This window comes from Pongo abelii, chromosome 5 (assembly GCF_028885655.2).
Source record: "Pongo abelii isolate AG06213 chromosome 5, NHGRI_mPonAbe1-v2.0_pri, whole genome shotgun sequence".
Classification (NCBI taxonomy): domain Eukaryota; kingdom Metazoa; phylum Chordata; class Mammalia; order Primates; family Hominidae; genus Pongo; species Pongo abelii.
The window spans coordinates 42145394-42165916 of record NC_071990.2 but is presented as its reverse complement, the minus strand read 5'-3'; the positions used below and the strand labels follow the sequence as shown (position 1 = coordinate 42165916).

The window sequence follows — 20523 nt, the reverse complement described above, 5'->3', positions numbered from 1 at the left end:
TTCCTTGGGGAAGGCGTGGACGCGGCGCTATGTTTTTACGTATTTCCGGAGTCCCTTCTGAGACCGAAGGTTGTGTTGGGGAACTGAAGCAGTTTCTGTGCGCGGACAGGGAACCCTGCGTTTCTACTGTGTGATTCTGCCACCTTCCTGGCCCGACGCCATGGGAGTGACTTGGTAGGACTGCAGGGGGTTTTGTGGGGCGGGGCTTGGAGTTGTGAAAGGCCGGAAAGAGGACCTTGACCATGGTCCGCCGTCCTCTGGGAGCTGAGCGAGATGTCCTCGGCTTGTGTGGATAAGAGGATGCCGTGCGGGCTGCGGGTTCCCCGGGCTTGTTTCCTCAGAGATGCGCCCCTTCCTCTTGGAAGGCGGGAAAGCAAAGGTTTGTTTTTTGTTTTTTGACGGAGTCTCGCTCTGTCGCCAGGCTGGACTGCAGTGAAGCGATCTGGGCTCACTGCAACACTCCGCCTCTTGGGTTCAAGCGATTCTCCTGCCTCAGCCTCCCGAGCAGCTGGGACTACAGGCGCCCGCCACCACGCCCGGCTACTTTTTGTATTTTTAGTAGAAATGGGGTTTCACCATATTGGCCAGGCTGGTGTCGACAAAGCAAAATTTTTGTCCCAGGAACCTATCAATGGTTGTATACCTCATTCTCTTCTGGATACATCTTCCTTCCCGTGGGGCCATAGTACTGCCTGCAATGGGACCTCAGGGTTGGAAATAGGGTCTTTGGACTATGACCCACCTGCAGACAGGGTTGGAGGGAGTGGGCCATAAGCAATCAGGAGATAGTATTTTTAAAGATTTTCCCCTGCCCTTCCCTCAGCCATCAAATACAGTTAGACCCGCTTGTGTCTGTTTCTAATTTGCCCATTTTAATATCTTGGGTCTAGAGGAAAAAAGAGGGTATTGATAATAAGGAGATCATGGTTCTAGGCACTTTATCTCTTTAGGACTCGTTTCCCATTATGTTTAATTCCATGGTTGGTCTAGTTTCAATGGAGTTTTTATCTTTCATATGTTTTAAGTCTCAGTTGAAAGAAGATGAGGTGGCAGGGAAAGGTATGGGTCCAGTGCTCGTGGAGGCGTTAGTTGTAAGGTGCCAAGTCCCAGAACATTTTTTTGTTATCTCAGTAGATGTGAGCATTTTTTCCGTGGGAGAAACTCGGAGGCCAGGATATCTGAAACCAGTGGCTATAGGCTTCCCATACAAAAGCATGTGTAGGGGAAATACTTTTCCTCCTGGTAGCCCAGGTTCTTGCAGGTTTCTCAGTGATTGCACTCTTGTTTCCTACGGTTGACATGATCCTCCTGTGTTCCTTAATGGAAGCAAGATATGTGAGGAATGGAAATGGAAAGGATGCAGGGTAGAACCCTGGAACCCCTGCTCTTTCTTTTTTTTAAAGAAATAGAAATGGGGTCTTGCTGTTTTGTACATGCAGGTCTTGAATTCCTGAACTCAAGCGAGCCTCCTGCTTTGGTCTCCCAAAGTATTGGCATTACAGACAGGAGCCACCGTGCCCAGCCACCCCTGCTCTTTAAATGGAGAAGGCAGCTCCAGGGAAAGGGCTCTCTGTTGGCACCCTTATCAACGTTTTCAGAATCCTAGGACTTCTGTCACTTGTAGCGTCAGTTTAGGGATTCTTTTATATTTCAAAATAAGGCACATTAGCAACATCGTTTATCAGTGTTTTTTCTGATAGAGTAGTGACAATTTTTAGCAACAGAAGGACTCTACCTTAATAGATTCATTTAGTTGATCATAAAGCAATGTCATCTATGACTGTTTTCTTGATTTCTATATAGCTAAGTACTGCTTGTACTATTGTTTATTAATTTTTTAATCGATCTTTTCCTTAAAAATGTTTTAACAGGCACTACATCCCTATACAGGCAGTCTAGTTAGTGGTTAAGAGCATGGACATCAAGCCAGGTTGCTGGGCTTTGAGTCTTGGGTGTACCACCCATTAACTGTGTGACCTAGTGCAAGTTGTTTAGCCTCTTTGTGCTGTACTTGTTTCCTTTTTTTTTTTTTTTTTTGAGGCGGAGTCTCACTCTGTTGCCCAGGCTGGAGCGCAGTGGTGTGATCTCCGCTCACTGCAAGCTCTGCCTCCCGGGTTCATGCCATTCTCCTGCCTCAGCCTCCCGAGTAGCTGGGACTACAGGCGCCCACCACCACGCCTGGCTAATTTTTTTGTATTTTTGGTAGAGACGGGGTTTCACTGTGTTAGCCAGGATGGTCTTGATCTCCTGACCTTGTGATCCGCCCGCCTTGGCCTTCCAAGGTGCTGGGATTATGGGCGTGAGCCACCGTGCCTGGCTAAGTTTCCTCTTTTTTTTTCCTTTTTGAGATGGAGTTTCGCTCTTGTTGTCCAGGCTGGAGGGCAGTGGTGCGATCTTGGCTCACTGCAACCTCCGCCTCCTGGTTTCAAGTGATTCTCCTGCCTCAGCCTCCCATGTAGCTGGGATTACAGGTGCACACCACCATGCCTGGCTAAGCTTTGTGTTTTTGGTAGAGACGGGGTTTCACCATGTTGGCTAGGCTGGTCTCGAACTCCTGACCTCAAGTGATCCGCCCACCTCGGCCTCCCAAAGTGCTGGGATTACAGGCGTGAGCCACCACACCCGGCAGTTTCCTCATTTGTAACAAGTTGATAAATAACACACCTTCATAGGACTGTCATGAGGATTTGGAGAGTTAATTCATCTAAAGGCCTTAGGATGCAGTCTGGCACGTTGTTGGTTGGCAGTTGGTTACCTACCACTCTAAAGGGGAAGCCACCGTAGGAGGTTCACTCACCATAGGAGGAAACCTTGGAAATAACTTTTTTTTTGTTTTGTTCCATTGTTTTGATTCAATTTTTGTGAATACTGTTGCCTCTCATTCCCAAAGATTATAAACTTGAAGACTGCTTTTCTTTTTTTGTTCCTAGGGCTGTTGAATAGAACTTTCTGTGATGATGGAAATGTTCTCTAACAACAGTGTCCAATACAATAGCCCCAGCCACCTGTGGCTCTGGGCTACTGTGCTGAACAGCTCAAGTTCACAGAGTTGGTAAAAACATGTTAACCCAAACGGAGACTTTTCCCTTGATGTAGTCAGAACTGAAAGAGTTGCAAAAGGAATCCCTTTTTCATTATATGACTCAGCATTATTGAATGCTCAGTCTGTATGCCATCTAGAATCTTTGGCATGCCACACTTCAGAACGCCCCGTGATAGGAAGTTCATTGCCCCGGTTCGAGAATCCTGAGAACTGTGCTCCAGTTCTTAGAGGGGCTCTCAGGGACCGTGGTCCTCTATTCCTTGTCTTTACAATGGGGGATTGGTCCAAGTGTAATGAGTTATCTTAATTGATTGTTCACATTCAGTTACAGATTGGACTCCTTGTTCTACTCTTCCCCATTCTAACTATTGCACTTGACTGGTCTTAAATTTTTTTTTTTTTTTAAGATGGCGTCTCGCCCTGTTGCCCAGGCTGGAGTGCAAGGGCGCGATCTCGGCTTACTGCCATCTCGGCCTCCCGGGTTCAAATGATTCTCCGGCCTCAGCCTCCCACGTAGCTGGGATTACAGGGGTCTGCTACCACACCCAGCTAATTTTTGTATTTTTAGTAGAGACAGGGTTTCACCATATTGGCCAGGCTTGTCTTGAACTCCTGACTTGGTGATCCGCCCGCCTTGACCTCCCAAAGTGCTGGTATTACAGGCATGAGCCACCACTCCTGGCCCAAAAATTTTTTTTTAATTAAAAATAATAATAAAGTTGCAGGGATTGGGAGACGGTCAGAGTAGGTAATTTCCAAGATAACTTTTGGCCCTGATGAGCTGTGATGCTGTGGGCGAGTGAATGGCTCAGTGAGCACATGTGTGTCTCTGGATAACTGACGATTTGGTGCTCTCCTTTCCAGTGTGTCCCAGATGCCTGTGGCCGAGGGCAAGAGTGTTCAGCAAACCGTAGAGCTCCTTACCCGGAAATTGGAGATGCTTGGGGCAGAGAAGCAAGGAACATTTTGTGTGGACTGTGAGACTTACCATACGGCCGCCTCTACCCTTGGCAGCCAAGGTCAGTGAGATGGGTCTGTAGGATGGCTGGAACCAGGCTTGGAGTTAATAGACATTTGAGTTAGTTGAAGTCTTTCTGCTTTTCTGCTAAGGGTGGTATTCTTAAACATGTGGCGAGACGTGTTTTTGAAGTCATTTATTCTTGGTTCTTTATCTCTTAGAATAGGGCCTTTGAAAGCTTTATTTTATTTATTTTATTTTATTTTTTTGAGATGGAGCTTTGCTCTTGTTGCCCAGGCTGGAGTGCAATGGTGCGATCTCGGTTCACTGCAACCTCCACCTCCCAGGTTCAAGTGATTCTCCTGCCTCAGCCTTCCCAGGTAGCTGGGATTATAGGCATGCGTCACCAAGCCTGGCTAATTTTGTATTTTTGGTAGAGATGGGGTTTCTCTGTGTGGGTCAGGCTGGTCTCGAACTCCCGACCTCAGGTGATCCGCCCACCTCAGCCTCCCAAAGTGCTGGGATTACAGGTGTGAGCCACCGTGCCCAGCCACTTTATTTTATTTTATTTTATTTATTTTTTTGAGACAGGGTCTTACTCTTTCGCACAGGCCAGAGTGCAGTGGCATGATCACAGCTCACTGACTGCAGCCTCGACCCTTGGGCTCACGTGATCCTTCCACCTCGGCTTCCTGAGTAGCTGAGACCACAGGCATGAGCCACCACGCCTGGCTAATATTTTAAATTTTTTATAGAAACAGGGCCTCCCTATGTTGACCAGGCTGGTTTTGAATTCCTGGCCTTAAGGGATTATCTGGCCTCAGCTTCCCAAAGTACTGGGATTATAGGTATGAGCCACCACTCCTGGCTAAAGCTTTATTGAGGTATAGTTGATATACAAGTAGTTGTACACATCTAATGCATACATCTTAATGAGTTTGGATATATGCATACACCTATGATACCATCACCACAACCAAGGTACTAAACATATCCATTACAACCCAACATTTCTTTGTTTGTGAGTATTTATGTGTGTGTGTGTTTTTAAGAGATAGAGTCTTGCACTGTTGCCCAGGCTGAAGTGCTTTGGAGTCTCATAGCTCACTGCAGCCTCAAACTCCTGGGGTCAGGTGATCCTCCCACCTTAGCCTCCTGAGTAGCTGAAACTACAGGCATGTGCCACCATGCCTGGCTGATTTTTTTACTTTTGGGTATGGTCATGGGAGTGTCTTGCTATGCTGCCCAAATTGGTCTCAAACTCCTAGCCACAAGCCATCCTCCTACCTCAGCCTCTCAAGTAGCTGGTGTCAAACTCTTGAGCTCAAGGGATCTGCCAGCATAGGCCTCCCAAAGTGCTGAGATGATAGGCATGAGCCACCATGCCTGGCCCTTGTGTTCTTTGAGTGCTTTTTGTTTTGTGCAGTTTGAACTCTAGAAGCAGTGTTTCTCAGGGTTAATCACTGACTAACCACGTCAGAATCACCTGGGATACTTGTTAGAGTTGCAGATTTCCTGGCCCTGTTTACTGATTGAATGCTGCTGTAGGCCACATAATCTACATTTGACAATCCAGACAATCCTTATGCACTCTGAAATTTGAGAAAGACTTGTTTTAGGCCCAGAAGTCTTTGTTTATGATTCTTTTAGAGCTTTAGGGTTTCTAGAAGTTTCTGTTTATAGAGTTCCTGTTTTCTTACACCTAACCATTGGCCTTGACCTCCTCATTAGCATAAATCAATTGTTCGTTTTAGTGTATTGAGTGAGGAGATGGGGTGTGGATGATGGGGGATGATGGTTGGGAGGGAGAGAGGATTTTTTTTTTTTCTTTTTAGAATGAGGGTCTCACTTCGTTGCCCGGCTGTACAGTAGCATGATCACAGCTCACTGCAAGCTCTAACTCCTGGGCTTAGGCAATGAGAGAGACTCTTTGGATATGAGTTAGGGAACTTGTTTCTCTTAGTCTTGGCTCTGTAGTAAGTTGACCTTGAACAGTTCCATAGCACAGTGTTTATCACTGGGGAGCCAGAGTCCTGAGTCCTGGCTTTGCCACGTTCTAACTGTGTACCTGTAGGTAACTCCCACAACCTGTTACTGTTTCCATGCCACTCATGTACCTGTTTCCCTTAGATCCATTTCCTGCACTTCCCCTGTAAGCTGTATTTTCCAGGCCCTCTACTAGTTAGCTTTGGTTATTGAGAGGCACCAGAGAAGATTAGAGGATGGGAGAAAGGAAGCCCACAGTGTTCCTCTCCCTCTGCTCTGGGCAGTGTCTCTAGCCATGGCTGTGTCTTCACCTCCTTCGTTCTAGCTTCTGCTAGGCAGCCCTCATTCCTGCCTCTGATAACAGCACATATTTTCTTTTCCCTCTAGCCCTAGGGATGGTAGTAGTTTCCTGTGTTGCTAATCTTTGGGTTGTCCCACCATCTTGTTTGGTTTTTCCTTTCTTCCAACCCGTGTATTTGTTCCCCGTATACATTTCTTGTACCAAAACTATCTGACGTGGGCTCTTTTTGGACTCTTCCCAATACAGTTCTCTCATCTATAAAATGAAAATAATCATGTACTTCTCTCGTCATGTTGTGCTAAATAAGTTAATACATGCAAAGCATTTAGAACTGAGATTGTCATGTAATTTTTTTTTGAGACAGAGTTTTGTTCTTGTTGCCCAGGCTGGAGTGCAATGGCACAGTCTCGGCTCACTGCAACCTCCACCTCCCGAGTTCAAGCAATTCTGCCTCAGCCTCCCGAGTAGCTGGGACTATAGGTGTGCTCCACCACGCCCGGCTCATTTTTGTATTTTTAGTAGAGATGGGGTTTCACCATGTTGGCCAGGCTGGTCTTGAACTCCTGACCTTGTGATCCGCCCACCTTGGCCTCCCAAAGTGCTGGGATTACAGGCATGAACCACTGTACCCAGCCTGTCATGTAATATTTAAAGTAATATTTAAGTAGCTAAGAGTTGTACTGAGCTCTTTTATCATCGTTGATAAAATTGCAGTTACCATTTGTGTTGCCTTCAATATGAAGGAGGTCAGAATCGAGATAATTACAAAAGCATTTGGGTAATAAAACATTTGGATATAGATATGAGATGGCATATGACTTCTAGTGAAACTACCTGGTGTGGGCTGAGCAGGCCCTCACTTTCAAGAAGCCACAGTCTAGTTGGGGAGACAGAACACCTTCATGGCAGGCAGGAAAGAGCAATAAACTTGGGGTGAGCATGCCTGGATTGGAGCTTCAGTTTTGCTGGTTACTGGCTCTGTGCCTGTAGATCAGTGATTCTCACACTTGACCAGCATTAGCATCATCTGAAAGGCTTGTTACCACACAGATTGCTAGACCCCACGCCAAAGTTTCTGACTTAGTAGTTTGGAGGAGAGTAGACAATAATTTGCATTTCCCCCCACCTTTTTTTTTTTTTGAGACGGGGTCTCTTTCTGTCACCCAGGCTGGAGTGCAATGGCATGATCATAGCTCACTATTGCCTTGACCTGCCGGGCTCAAGTGGTCCTCCAGCCCCAGCATCCTAAATAGCTGGGGCCACAGGTGCGTGCCACTATACCTGGCTAACTTTTTGACTTTTTTTGTAGAGTCAGGGTCTCCCTGTGTTGCCCAGGCTGGTCTCAAACTCCTGGGCTCAAGCGATCCTCCCCGCCTTGGCCTCCTGAAGTGTTGAGATTACAGGCATGAGCGCCCTGGCTGTAATTTGCATTTCTAATAAGTTCCCAGGTGGTTCTGCTACTGCTGCTGCTCTGGGATCCAATTAGCTTCATTTTCCTCATCTTTAGAAAGGGGATAGTAAACCTGGTTCTGCTTGCTTCACAGGGTGGTACAGAAATGAAACTATTTTGCTGTGATAGAAAATACGATTGTTGGCTGGGCGCGGTGGCTCATGCCTGGAATCCCAGCATTTTGGGAGGCCGAGGCAGGCAGATCACCTGAGGTCAGGAGCTTGAGACCAGCCTGGTCAACATGGCGAAACCCTGTCTCTACTAAAAATACAAAAATTAGCCAGGCGTGGTGGCAGGCACCTGTAATCCCAGCTACTCAGGAGTCTGAGGCAGGAGAATCGTTTAAACTTGGGAGGCAGAAGCTGCAGTGAGCCCAGATCATGCCATTGCACTCCAGCCTGGACAACAGAGCTAGACTCCATCTCCAAAAAAAAAAAAAGTACTATGGTCAGCTGAGTGCAGTGGCTCATACCTGTGAATCCCAGCACTTTAGGAGGTAGAGGTGAGAGGATTGCTTGAGCCTAGGAGTTTGAGACCAGCCTAGGCAAGATGGTAAGACCTCGTCTTTACAAAAAAAAAAAAAAAAGGTGGGCATGGTGGGCCCAGCTACATGGGAGGCTGAGGCAGGAGGATTGCTTGGGCTCAGGAGGTTGAGGCTTCAGTGAGCTGTGTTCATGCCACTACACTCCAGCCTAGGTGACAGAGCAACACCGTGTCTCAAAAAAAAAAAAAAAGAAGAAAAGGAAAATGTTATTGTTTATAACAGCTAGAAGTGCCTTCATTAAGCACACACACACACCCCTTAGTTGACTTTTAAGATATTTCCAAGGCAGTAACACTTGTAGACTCATATAGTATGAATAAAGTATGCAATTACAGTGAGTAGACAGAACAGAATGACGAGGTTGGCTTTGGATGGATTTTTTTCTTGAGAGTTGAGAAGTTTGGAACTGGATTTAGAATGAGGTGACAGGTGTGAATTGTCAGCAAGCAGTCAGGAGGAGGGATGTGGCCTGGAGGATCTGTGCAGAGCCTGCTGTGTTCATGAACGGCAGCCTGTATAGGGAAGCCACATGACCTCTGCTCCCCCCGCCCTCGCACGCTTTTCAATTGCACACTCTTACCCCCTGTCTAGAATGTCTTCTTTCCTTTGTGAGGCTGGATCCTACCTTCTTTTCATATTGCAGTTCAAATCCTATTTTTTTTTCCTGCTGACTTGTTCATTTTAATCTTTTCCTTTTTAGGAAGTCTTTCCTTCTTCCGAAAGACTTCTGGTCTTTCCTCGGTAATAACTTGTTTTATTTTGTGGTCTTTCAAAAAGTTTTTAGCCTATCTCAGCTGGGCGTGGCGGCTCACGCCTGGAATCCCAGCCCTTTCGGAGGCCGAGGCGGGCAGATCACCTGAGGTCAGGAGTTCAAGACCAGCCTGGCCAACATGGTGAAACCCCGTCTCTACTAAAAATACAAAAATTAGCCAGGTGTGGTGGCGCACACCTGTAATGCCAGCTACTCAGGAGGCTGAGGCAAGAGAATCACTTGAACCTAAGAGGTGGAGGTTGCAGTGAGCCAAGACTGCGCCACTGCACTACATACAGCCTGGGCAACAGAGTGAGACTCTGTCTCAAAAAAAAAAAAGTTTTTAGCCTAGCTCTCTCATGAGATTGTCAGCTTTTTTTTTTTTGAGATGGAATCTCGCTGTCACCCAGGCTGGAGTGCAGTGGCACGATCTTGGCTCACTGCAACCTCTGCCTCTTGGGTTCAAGTGCTTCTCCTGCCTCAGCCTCCCGAGTAGCTGGGATTACAGGCGCATGCCACCATGCCTGGCTAATTTCTGTATTTTTAGTAGAGACGAGGTTTTACCATGTTGGCCATGCTGGTCTCGAACTCCTGACCTCAAGTGATCCACTCACCTTGGCCTCCCAAAGTGCTGGGATTACAGGCGTGAGCCACCGCGCCCAGCCTGATTGTCAGCTTCTTGAAGTCAGGGGCTAAGTGCTCTGCTTGTACGTCTCTTAAGCCCTAAGAAAAGTGTTGGGAATGGCTTATGTATGTAATAAGCATGTGGGATTGTGGCAGTCTATCCATTAATTCTTGTAGTGTATGAAAGAGGAATCTTGCTTTCCAGTTTTTACCTTTTTTTTTCTTTTTTTTGGAGATAGAGTATTGCTCTGTTGCCTAGGCTGGAGTGCAGTGACACGATCTCAACTCACTGCAACCTCTGCCTCCTGGGTTCAAGTGATTCTCGTGCCTCAGCCTCCCAAGTAGCTGGGATTACAGGCGTGCACCACCACACCCAGATAATTTTTGTATTTTTAGTAGAGACATGGTTTCACCATGTTGGTCAGGCCGGTCTGGAACTCCTGACCTCAGGTGATCCACCCGCCTCAGCCTCCCAAAGTGTTGGGATTACGGGTGTGAGCCACTGTGCCCAGCCCTGCCTTCTTCTGTTTTCTACTTAACTAAATGTATATAGCTTCCCATTCTTATTGCAAATAGTCTATGGAAATAAAATGAGAAAACTCATTTTTTAGAGACTGGAAGGGGTGAGCTGGGGCTTGAAAGTTGATCTTCTGATCCAGATCCTGAGTTCTCTCTGCTATAGTGTGCTGCTTGCTTCCCAAGTTGGCTAGACTTCTAAAAATTCTCCAACGGTTTGCCATTGGTTTCAGGATACAGTCTAAACTTCTTGAGGCATGGTAGATAAGACCTATCACAGCTTGGATCCCATCTACATTTCCCTGCTTATGCTCAGACACTCCCCTTTGCTGCTTCCGTAGGACCATTTACTAGACCTCAAAGAGGGAGGAGGCTAAGGTGAGGAGAAGTGTGCAGAAGAAGGGAGCAGCTACTTCCTTTGGCATGCCCAAATGCTGTTAACTTTCATTTTACTTATGTAATATATGATAATATACAAAAGATTATACGTAAAGTCTGTGGGAGTTAGACTTTACATATAGACCATCTGTGAGCCCACCACCCAACTTAAGAATTAAAACGTGATCAACACTATTAAAGTTCCCTGTGTGCCCCTCACCGTTTTCTGTAGAGCAGGGTGGGTTTTACCACATGCTGCCTCTTCTGCTAATTTCCCCTACCTTTCTAGAAAAGGCTGTGAGTGAGAGGATTCCCCTCACCCCCACCAAGAACTGCTGAGATAGTGCCAGATTGCTGTCTGGCCTCATTCCGGGAGGAGTCATTTGACTCTACCCTGGGGTTTGCCAGTGAAAGTCTTGATGATGAATAGGATCTCTGTCCCTTGCAGGTCAGACCGGGAAGCTGATGTATGTGATGCACAACTCAGAGTACCCATTGAGCTGTTTCGCCCTCTTTGAGAATGGCCCTTGCCTTATTGCTGACACCAACTTTGATGTGCTTATGGTGAAGCTCAAGGGCTTTTTCCAGAGTGCTAAGGCCAGCAAGATTGAGACCCGGGGCACCCGGTACCAGTACTGTGACTTCCTGGTGAAGGTGGGCACAGTCACAATGGGGCCCAGTGCCCGGGGCATCTCTGTGGAGGTAAGACCTTGGTGAAAATAGGAGCAGGATGTTCTGAGGGGGCTGCTCAGCAAAGGGCTCTGAAGATTTTCCAGTTCTTCTCTTTTTTTTTTTTTTTTTTTGAGACGGAGTCTTGCTCTGTCACCCAGGCTGGAATGCAGTGGCGTAGTCTTGGCACACTGCAGCCTCAACCTCCAGGGCTCAAGTGATCCTTCTGCCTCAGTCTCCCAAGTACCTGGGACTACACCCACCGAATTAAATTTTTTTTTTTTTTAGTAGAAATGAGGTCTTACTATGTTGCCCTGTGTTGCCCAAGCTGATCTCAAACTCCTGGGCTCAATTGATCCTCCTATCTCAGCCCCCCAAAGTGCTGGGATTACAGGTATGAGCCACCACACCTGGCCTCCAGTTCTCAATTTAAATAGATATTTATGCCTACCTGATCCCTGACTCCAAGGCATCTGTGCTTCCTCTTCGTGAATCTTTTATCCTTTCTTTAATTATTCAGAGACTCTCTAACACAGGTGGGAAGTAGGAAGTGGGAAGCTGGGTTCAAAGCAAGCAGAAAGCTTCATTAGGAAGGGTGGCTTGCTGGAGAAGGGAAAAGATAGTCAAGGAAGGCAGGTGAGTTATGATATGGAGGGACAGTCATCCATGACAAGAAGTTCTGGAGCAGACCAGGACAACTCTTAGAACAATTTTCTGGCGGTGGGCCCTAAATCACATATGCCCATATACCTCTCCTTAGTATGCTTTAAGATAGGTTGGGAAGCAAAAATGTGCTTTTCCTTTTGACATGCTGTCTGCTTTCTTTCATGGTAGAAAGAGTGTTTGTGTGTGAGATCACTTCATCTGTGACACTGAGAGAGTGTGTGTGTGTCTGTGTATACATACACATATATAGTGACAAGGAATGAGAGTGGCAGTGTAGCAGTAGCTGGCTTCTTTGGGACCAGGGAAAGTTCACGACCTATAATGTGCCCAGCACTGAGATAAGAAAACAAGTAAGCTTGCAGGTCTACCCTTTGAAAATTTGTGATTTATTTATTAAGAGTGAGGCTGAAACACACAAACTATTTTTGAAGTTAGTCTGAAAATGCTATCAAAGAGGCATTTGGCTCTGGGAATTCAGGCCAATGTGAGCACTGCTGACTTTGGTTGTGATGCTTCCTGAGGATCAACATTTATGTAGGGATTTAAAATGTAGAGACATGGGGATAGATAAGTCTAGGAAGAATCCCAGTTGGAGAAAAGGGCATTAGTGGTAGTTTCTGCTCAGCAACCTCTAGGACCAAGACTTCCTAACCCTTTCGGCTTGTGATAGACCTTGGATTTGCTGAGACCCACTGAGGACCCGCTGTTTATCCTCCACATTTCTAATCTTGTAGTAGAAACACACCCCACCTGTTTCTTATTTCTCCTTAGGGTTGCCAGTAATTTTGCCCTGCCATCTCTCCAGTAAAAAGAGAGCAGAAGGAGAAAACCTAAGATGTATATTTTTTGGCCCATGACACACTATTTGGGAAATTCTTTCTTAGCGTTGGAGCCCAGGTTGGTTCTACCTAGGGAGTAAAATTTGGTCTTAAAAAAAACTCATGAGCATATGTGTCCACTCTACTCTCTACTTACCACCCCCACACACATTTTCCTTTTCTTTCTCTTTGTTGTGTCTCAGAATTTTCTTGAGCTCTCCTTGAATCTTTATGCAGCATAGTGGGGACAACACAGTCCTGAGACCATCAAAAGGGGCCCAGATCTGCTTCTGGGTCCTCTGGGAGGGCTGCGGGTTGGCACAGCTCCAGGATGAGAAGGTCAAAGATGCCTAAAGATGCTGGGTGTTGAGCCCAGTGTTTAGGTTGAATGTTTCCTGTGGACCAATACTGTGCTAGGAGGTGTGTGTCTTTAGCTCGGGATTGGGGAAGATGGGAGCAGGAGGCAGGAGGTGCAAGAGAAGCAGACCTTGTCTTAGCCTTCATTCACCCTCATTCTCTGTGCTTTTGGTTCCCAGGTGGAGTATGGCCCCTGTGTGGTAGCTAGTGACTGCTGGAGTCTCCTGCTCGAGTTCCTACAGAGTTTTCTAGGCAGCCACACACCAGGGGCTCCCGCAGTGTTTGGGAACAGACATGATGCAGTCTACGGCCCAGCAGATACCATGGTCCAGTACATGGAACTCTTCAACAAGATCCGCAAGCAGCAGCAGGTGCCGGTGGCTGGGATTCGTTAGTGATGAGCAGCTGCCAGCTGAGCTGTGTCACCAGGGGTACTCCACAGGAGGAGCAGGTGCTGACTTTCAGGTCCCCAGACCCCAGAAACCCAGGGTAGACATGGACTCTACTCTCCTTCTCTGGTTCCCAGCTGTGGATTTTGTTCTGGGGTCTGGAGTCCCCTCCCCAACCCCCTGACTCTCACACATAGCCCCCCATCAGCTGTTTTACTCCGTGCCTTACTGGATTTGGCCTGTCCTCAAGAATGGTAATTATGAAGAATGGAGAAGTTTGGACCCTGCCTCCTTTAGGGGAAAGGTAGGACAGGAATGTCCCTGCCTGGTACTGGTGGGGGAAATAGTCCATATCCCCAACTATTGAGGATTTGTCCCAGGCCGATGGTGAACATGCTGCATTTTATGTTTGGATTGTGCTGTAATAAGAGCCTCTTCCTTTCCTCAGAGGATGTGGCTGGGCTTCTATCCTAGAGATGGAGTAGAAGGCACAACTGGTTTGATAGTTACTATTTTCTGACCTGTTTGCTGAAGTGATTTGCGAATTGACTTTCCTAGGGTGTTGCCTGAGTCCTTTGAAATCTCCTTCTGACATCTTTCCCTTCTGTTGTGAAATAGTTAAGCCACAGGCCAAACTGCTATAAGATCGAAGTTTGTTTTTTTCTCACCTAATAATAGAGAGGTAGTCAGATGGTCTAGGGCAGATTTAACTCTACAAGGTTATCAGGAACTTGGTTTCCTTCTGTCTTATTCAGCCATTCCCAGTATGTTTTCTTACCCACAAGATCAAAGCAGACTCATCAGCTCCATATCTGCATTCTACTGGGGAAAGAGAGAGAGAAAAAGCACTTTTTAAAAAAAAGATATGACTGAGCATTGCTCAAATCACTGTGGCCACACTTTGCTGAAAGAGATGCTGGGACATAGAACCTCTTATCTGGGCAGTCATGTGCCGAGTTAAAACTCAGGGATTCTGTGACTACAAGATGAAAGAGAATTTGGTTGCTGATATGCAGTTAATGGCTTCTGCTACATGGAGCTCAATGGACATGCCCAGGAATGCTCTTGGCTGTTATTTTGCAGTTAATACCTCCTGTAACTAAAGCATTTGTTTATGAGTTGACTTGAGAGAAGGGCTGATCTCAGAGCCACTTTGGGCTAAGTTGGATTAGTCACACTAGGAAGTTAATTCTACACCTTTCGTCTAAGTCTCAGTATTGAGGCCTCTCCAGTTCTCATGCATCCTGATCTTAGGGTTAGAATACTTGACCCTGATACCTGCACCATGCTTCATGGTTGCCTGAGCTCTTTCACCTGTTTCATTTGAGCCTCCAAACTACATATTTGGTCATATTGCCTGCCTATCCCATGCCTGCTGCAGAAATATTCATCCAGGTTAACCTTGATATACACAGAGATGGTCTTGGAGAATTGTGAATGTATGTACTGTATTGTCATCAAGGATACTGTCCCTTATTTGAAGGCATCTAAAGAGAAACTGTTTTCAGATCCAAGTGCTCAGATCTAAAGCCTCTGCAACAAGTCAAGTGGTGGTCATGTTACCCTTCTAGTTTTGGCTGACAGGAAGCTCAATTCAGTACCATAACTACAGAACCTGTCATCTGTATTTTTTGTTCTCACCCCCTGTTTTTGTTATTTTGTTTCTGGTTTTTTATATTGAGGTATGTTTTAGATATTGTTTACAAAAATAAAATGCACAGATCTTACGTTTTTGGCCTCCTGATTTACATTTGCTCTCATCCAGGTTTATTTATTTGTATTTTTCTGTAGGCTGCAGCTTTTATGGAATGAAACAATACATAGGCCGCATTTTGAACACAATGCATTTCCTGAAAATCTCCAGAAGTTGATTGTGGTAAATATAGACTCTCTAGACTTGTGCATTATAAGGAGGGACTCTGTTCCCTAAAAGCTAAAAAAACAGTATAAAATCCCTAACTACACTTGGCTTTTATTTTGTTTTATTATTATTATTATTACTTTTTGAGATGGAGTTTCGCTCTTGTTGCCCAGGCTAGAGTGCAATGGTACAATCTCGGCTCACCACAACGTCCGCTTCCCGGGTTCAAGTGATTCTCCTGCCTTAGCCTCCCGAGTAGCTGGGATTACAGGCATGCGCCACCATGCCCAGTTAATTTTGTATTTTTAGTAGAGATGGGCTTTCTCTATGTTGGTCAGGCTGGTCTCGAACTCCTGACCTCAGGTGATCCACCCACTTCAGCCTCCCAAAGTGCTGGGATTACAGCGTGAGCCACCATGCCCAGCCCTTATTTTATTTTTTTGCAATGGAGTTTCATTCTCGTTACCTAGGCTGGAGTGCAGCGGCGCAATCTCGGCTCACTGTGAACTCCGCCTCCCGGATTCAAGCAATTCTCATGCCTCAGCCTCCCGAATAGCTGGGATTAGAGGCGCCCACCACCACACCCGGCTAATTTTTTTGTATTTTTAGTAGTGATGGGGTTTCATCATGTTGGCCAGGCTGGTCTCAAACTCCTGACCTCAGGTAATCCACCCGCCTCAGTCTCCCAAACTGCTGGGATTATAGGTGTGAGCCACTGTGCCCGGCCTATTTTGCCTTTTAGGCACAGTCTTGGCCTAAATTTCCAGCGTTTTTCACTTTTGTTCTTTTCCTTCACATTTAAGCACACATTCGACCAGCTTTAAGTCTAGAGAACACCAGATTTAAGAACTGCCACTTGGGTACTTTTTTCCTTTGTGTCAATTAAAGGAAATGTGTCACTAAAAGAAGCAGGTAATGTAATACATTTCTTTTTTTTTTTGAGACGGAGTCTTGCTCTGTCACCAGGCTGGAGTGCAGTGGCTCGATCTCAGCTCACTGCAGCCTCCTCCTCCCAGGTTCAAGCGATTCTTCTCCCTCAGCCTCCCGAGTAGCCAGGACTACAGGTGCACGCCACCACACCCAGCTACTTTTTGTGTTTTTCCATTTTCTTTATTTTTTTGAGACAGTCTCGCTCTGTCACCCAGGCTGGAGTGCAGTGGCACGATCTCGGCTTACTGCAAGCTCGGCCTCCTGGGTTCACACCATTCTCCTGCGTCAGCCTCCTGAGTATGGGACTACAGGCGTGTGCCATCACGCCTGGCTAATTTTTTTTTTGTATTTTTAGTAGAGACAGGGTTTCACTATGTTAGCCAGGATGGTCTCGATCTCCTGACCTCGTGATCCGCCCGCATTGGCCTCCCAAAGTGCTGGGATTATAGGCGTGAGCCACCTCGCCTGGCATTTTTGTATTTTTATTTTTTGAGACAGTCTCGCTCTGTCGCCCAAGCTGGAGTGCAGTGGCGCGATCTCGGCTCACTGCAAGCTCTGCCTCCCGGGTTCATGCCATTCTCCTGCCTCAGCCTCCCGAGTAGCTGGGACTACAGGCGCCTGCCACCACGCCCGGCTAATTTTTTGTATTTTTAGTAAAGACAGGGTTTCACTGTGTTAGCCAGGATGATCTCGATCTCCTGACCTTGTGATCCGCCCGCCTCGGCCTCCCAAAGTGCTGGGATTACAGGCATGAGCCACCGTGCCCGGCCTACATTTCTTAAATAATTTAAGAAATACGGCTCCACTAGCAAAGTTGCCAAAAATAAATTGATGACTTGTGGGAAGGACCCATATGTTATCTAGCTCGTGTGCATTTCTGAGTGGGGCTTTCAGGAGTACTTTAGGATATAAATGTTTGTGTATAATTTTTGAAAGTGAAAGTTGAGGGCTATTTATATAAATTAAGGGGAAAAGGACGTGATTATTCCCATTTTATAAATCTTACACTCAGCCAGTAAATGGAGATGCCATATTTTTTTGGTTCACATCTGATGTTCTTCTTGCCTCTCTAGACTACCACCCCTTCCTCTGTTTCCAGATGCTTTAGCCCTTTTCCCATCTGTAGCTACCCCAAAAAAGCAGAAACTGGGAAACTTCTAGGACCTTGCCAATGTCATCTTGGGGTATTTTTGCCAGAGCCACACAGAAATATGCTAACCTTGATTGTCAGCTGTCAGGGCAGCTTTAGAGCTCATTTAGTTCTCTCAGTGTGAAACGGAAAGGCTGTAGCTCCCAGAGAAGTCATGCAGAGAGATGAGGGTGGAGTCAGGACCAAATTTCAGGCCCAGGACTCCTGGCTACCAGCATGTGCCAAAGTACAGCTGGACCTCCCTGAGGTGCCAAATGATTTTAGGTGGAATGTGGAAACATTTTAATACTAGTACTTCTGTCTTATTCTAATTTATATTAAGAGAAAAGTATAACTAGCACTTTATTCCTTAGGATGGGGGTGTTTTTAAGAGTTTGTTTGTTTATTTATTTATTTATCAGTAGAGATGGAGGTCTCATCCTGTTGCCCAGCCTGGAAGAGTCTTTTCAAATGATCTATTAAGTTACAGTACAGGGGATACATGCAAACCTCAAAACCTGTGGAAGGGGAAGGCAAATACTGGATCTTGGGAACTACTGTAATCTACTTTGTGTCTAGTCTATTTCCTACATCCATTGGTGGTTCCTGCCCTGGCTGTGCTTTCCTGTTGTCTCTCTTTGATGCTGGATTCTCTGTACCCTGCTCCCACACTGCCTCCTGCTGGCTTTCCTCAGATATCAAGGACCAAGTAGTCACATTTCCCCTACCATGCACTGGTGTCGCTTCTTCACTGAAGAAAACACCTAGGGACTGACCACTCCTCCCCTCCACCAGACCTACCCCAACCCAGTGTGTTCTGAGGCTTCAGGGTAAGGCAGTTAGTGAAATTTTTCTTTCCAAATCCTGGAAGGTAAGGGTTGTGGTTAGAAGTTCCCCACCTAAGCATGTGCTCCAGGTGTCAAAAATTGATAGGCAGGACTGATATATGGCCTTGTCATCTCCAACCCCAAACCTTTAACTCCCAACGTTGCCTTTCTCTTGCCACACCCTCCCTCTCCATTTCTGTTACTGCCTGGGTGTCTTAGGCCACAGACCCCAATTACTATTGCATGGAGAATGGCTGAAACCAATTGCATTACAAGTTTGGGCCTCCCCTGAGAATTTGGTGTCTTTGGCTTGTGAGTACTCACTTCTTGGGGGTGGGATCTCTCCAAGATGAGTCACTATGATTGTGTAGAGCATTCCCAAATCAGTCTTTTTGGTTAGAACAACTCCTTAAATCACCTAGCTTGACCATCATTCAATACTCACATCTCGGCCGGGCGCGGTCGCTCACACCTGTAATACCAGCACTTTGGGAAGCTGAGGTGGGCAGATCACCTGAGGTCAGGAGTTCAAAACCAGCTTGACTAACATGGTGAAACCCCATCTCTAAAAATACAAAATTCGCTGGGCGTGGTGGTGCATTCCTATAATCCCAGCTACTTGGGAGGCTGTGGCAGAAGAATGAATCACTTGAACCTGGGAGGTGAAGGTTGCAGTGAGATGAGATTTTGCCATGTACTCCAGCCTGGATGACAGAGTGAGACTCTGTCTCAAAAAAAAAGAAAAAAAAATCTGTGATCCAAAAAAAGAGTCTCTAAATGGAGAGCAAATCCTGAAATGGAAACAGTATGAGGACAGAGTTAAGCAGGTTTGAGACTGGTCCAGCCAGCTTTTGTGAGCAGGATCTTTCCCTGCCTTCTGGACCTTACATCTGGGTGTCAAGCCAGAGGATTTTCCTTCTTCATTTTATAACCAATCCTTTGGGCCTTTCAGACAGTTTCTGGGAAGATGGACTGAGTTTTTGCTATCTTCCTATGTTTCCCCTTTTTCTTTTGAAAATAGGCAGAAGTAAATATATATGAAGCAATCTTGATAGCTACCTCTGTGGCTTCAGAGTTACTCTTCTGTTATGACATTCCATGGGGTCTGACAAGTATTCTGTTGTAATGGAATTTGGCATAATGCATATACTTTTTCATTTTTCAGAAAAATGTGATTGATGAGGCAGAGAAATAGTAAATAGTTCCTTTCCTCTGTGATGAAATTATCAAGTTAAAAAATTATTGAAATGATTAGGGCAAAGTTTCCTAATTCTCTTGCATTCTCTCTTTCATTTCCCAACATAGACCCCTGCCCCACCATCAGATAGCACAGATTAATTTTTAAGATTAATATGAATTCAACTGAATTTTCTTTGGAGACTTTTAAAAAGAGAGTTTAGGGACCACATTTATGTAGCCTAGATTGTCCTGAAGCCAGAATTCAACAGTAGAAGTCTTTTGTCATGTAGGAAAGGCAAGGCTGTGAATGTGAAGGTGACGGGTATTCTGGGGTGGCCTGCTCAAGGAAAGAGAATGCGTCTTTAAGAGACAGATGGCTGAGTGCTAGCCATAGCACTGGCCCTAACTTGCCACGTAACTTCAATCAAGCTGTTGTCTCTGAGTCTCATCTGTACAGTGGGAATAATGATGCCTGCTTTCCGTATTTCATAGAGTTGTTGAGGGGCTCAAAGGAAAATACATATGAAGAATGTTTTGTAGGCAAGAAGATGCCATCTCTGCTCTCATGTCTTTTAATTTTCTATAATTTTTTATCTTTTAAGACAGAGTTGCACTGTGTTTCCCAGGCTGGTCTCAAACTCCTGGGCTCAAGTGATCCTCGACCTCCCAGTGTTGGGATGATAGGTGTGAGCCACCATGCCTGGCCTAAATATTTATTAATTTGCTTAAAGGTAACAGTAAGCCCATCACATGTTAACATAAATAATTTTTTTTTTTTTTTTTTTGAGACAGAGTCTCACTCTATGGCCTAGGCTGGAGTGCAGTGGTACAATCTCAGCTCACTGCAACCTCCGGCTCCCAGGTTCAAGCAATTCTTGTGCCTCAGCCTCCCGAGTAGCTGGGATTACAGGTGCCCGCCACCATATGACCTCAGGTATTCTACCCACCATGGCTTCCCAAAGTGCAGAGATTACAGGCGTGAGCCACTGCTCCTGGCCAAGGCTGGCCAGCTCTGTTGCCCAGGCTGGAATGCAGTGACATGATCATAGCTCACTACAGCCTCCATCTCCCAGGCTCAAGCAGTCCTCCCACCTCATCCTCCTGAGTAGCTGGAACTACCTGTGCCCGCCACCGTATCTGGCTAATT

General features: G+C 46.1%; 1 protein-coding gene across 3 annotated transcripts in view; it reads left to right on the top strand.

Annotated features, from left to right (window-relative positions):
• The first annotated feature begins 1 nt into the window (after position 1).
• MED20 (mediator complex subunit 20) overlaps positions 2-20523 on the top strand; it is a 116073-nt gene continuing 95551 nt past the window's right edge. For 2 of the 3 annotated variants that reach the window (XR_008526169.2, XR_008526168.2), the window contains exons 1-4: positions 2-174; positions 3908-4062; positions 11000-11253; positions 13241-13512. Coding sequence is in view for 1 of the 3 variants with exons in the window: in XM_002816877.5 (XP_002816923.1) it covers positions 161-174; positions 3908-4062; positions 11000-11253; positions 13241-13456 (639 nt within the window). In the remaining 2 variants the exon portion in view is untranslated. Of the gene's footprint in view, positions 175-3907; positions 4063-10999; positions 11254-13240; positions 15178-20523 lie in introns of those variants that run through there. The other variant, XM_002816877.5, reaches the window with a different exon arrangement.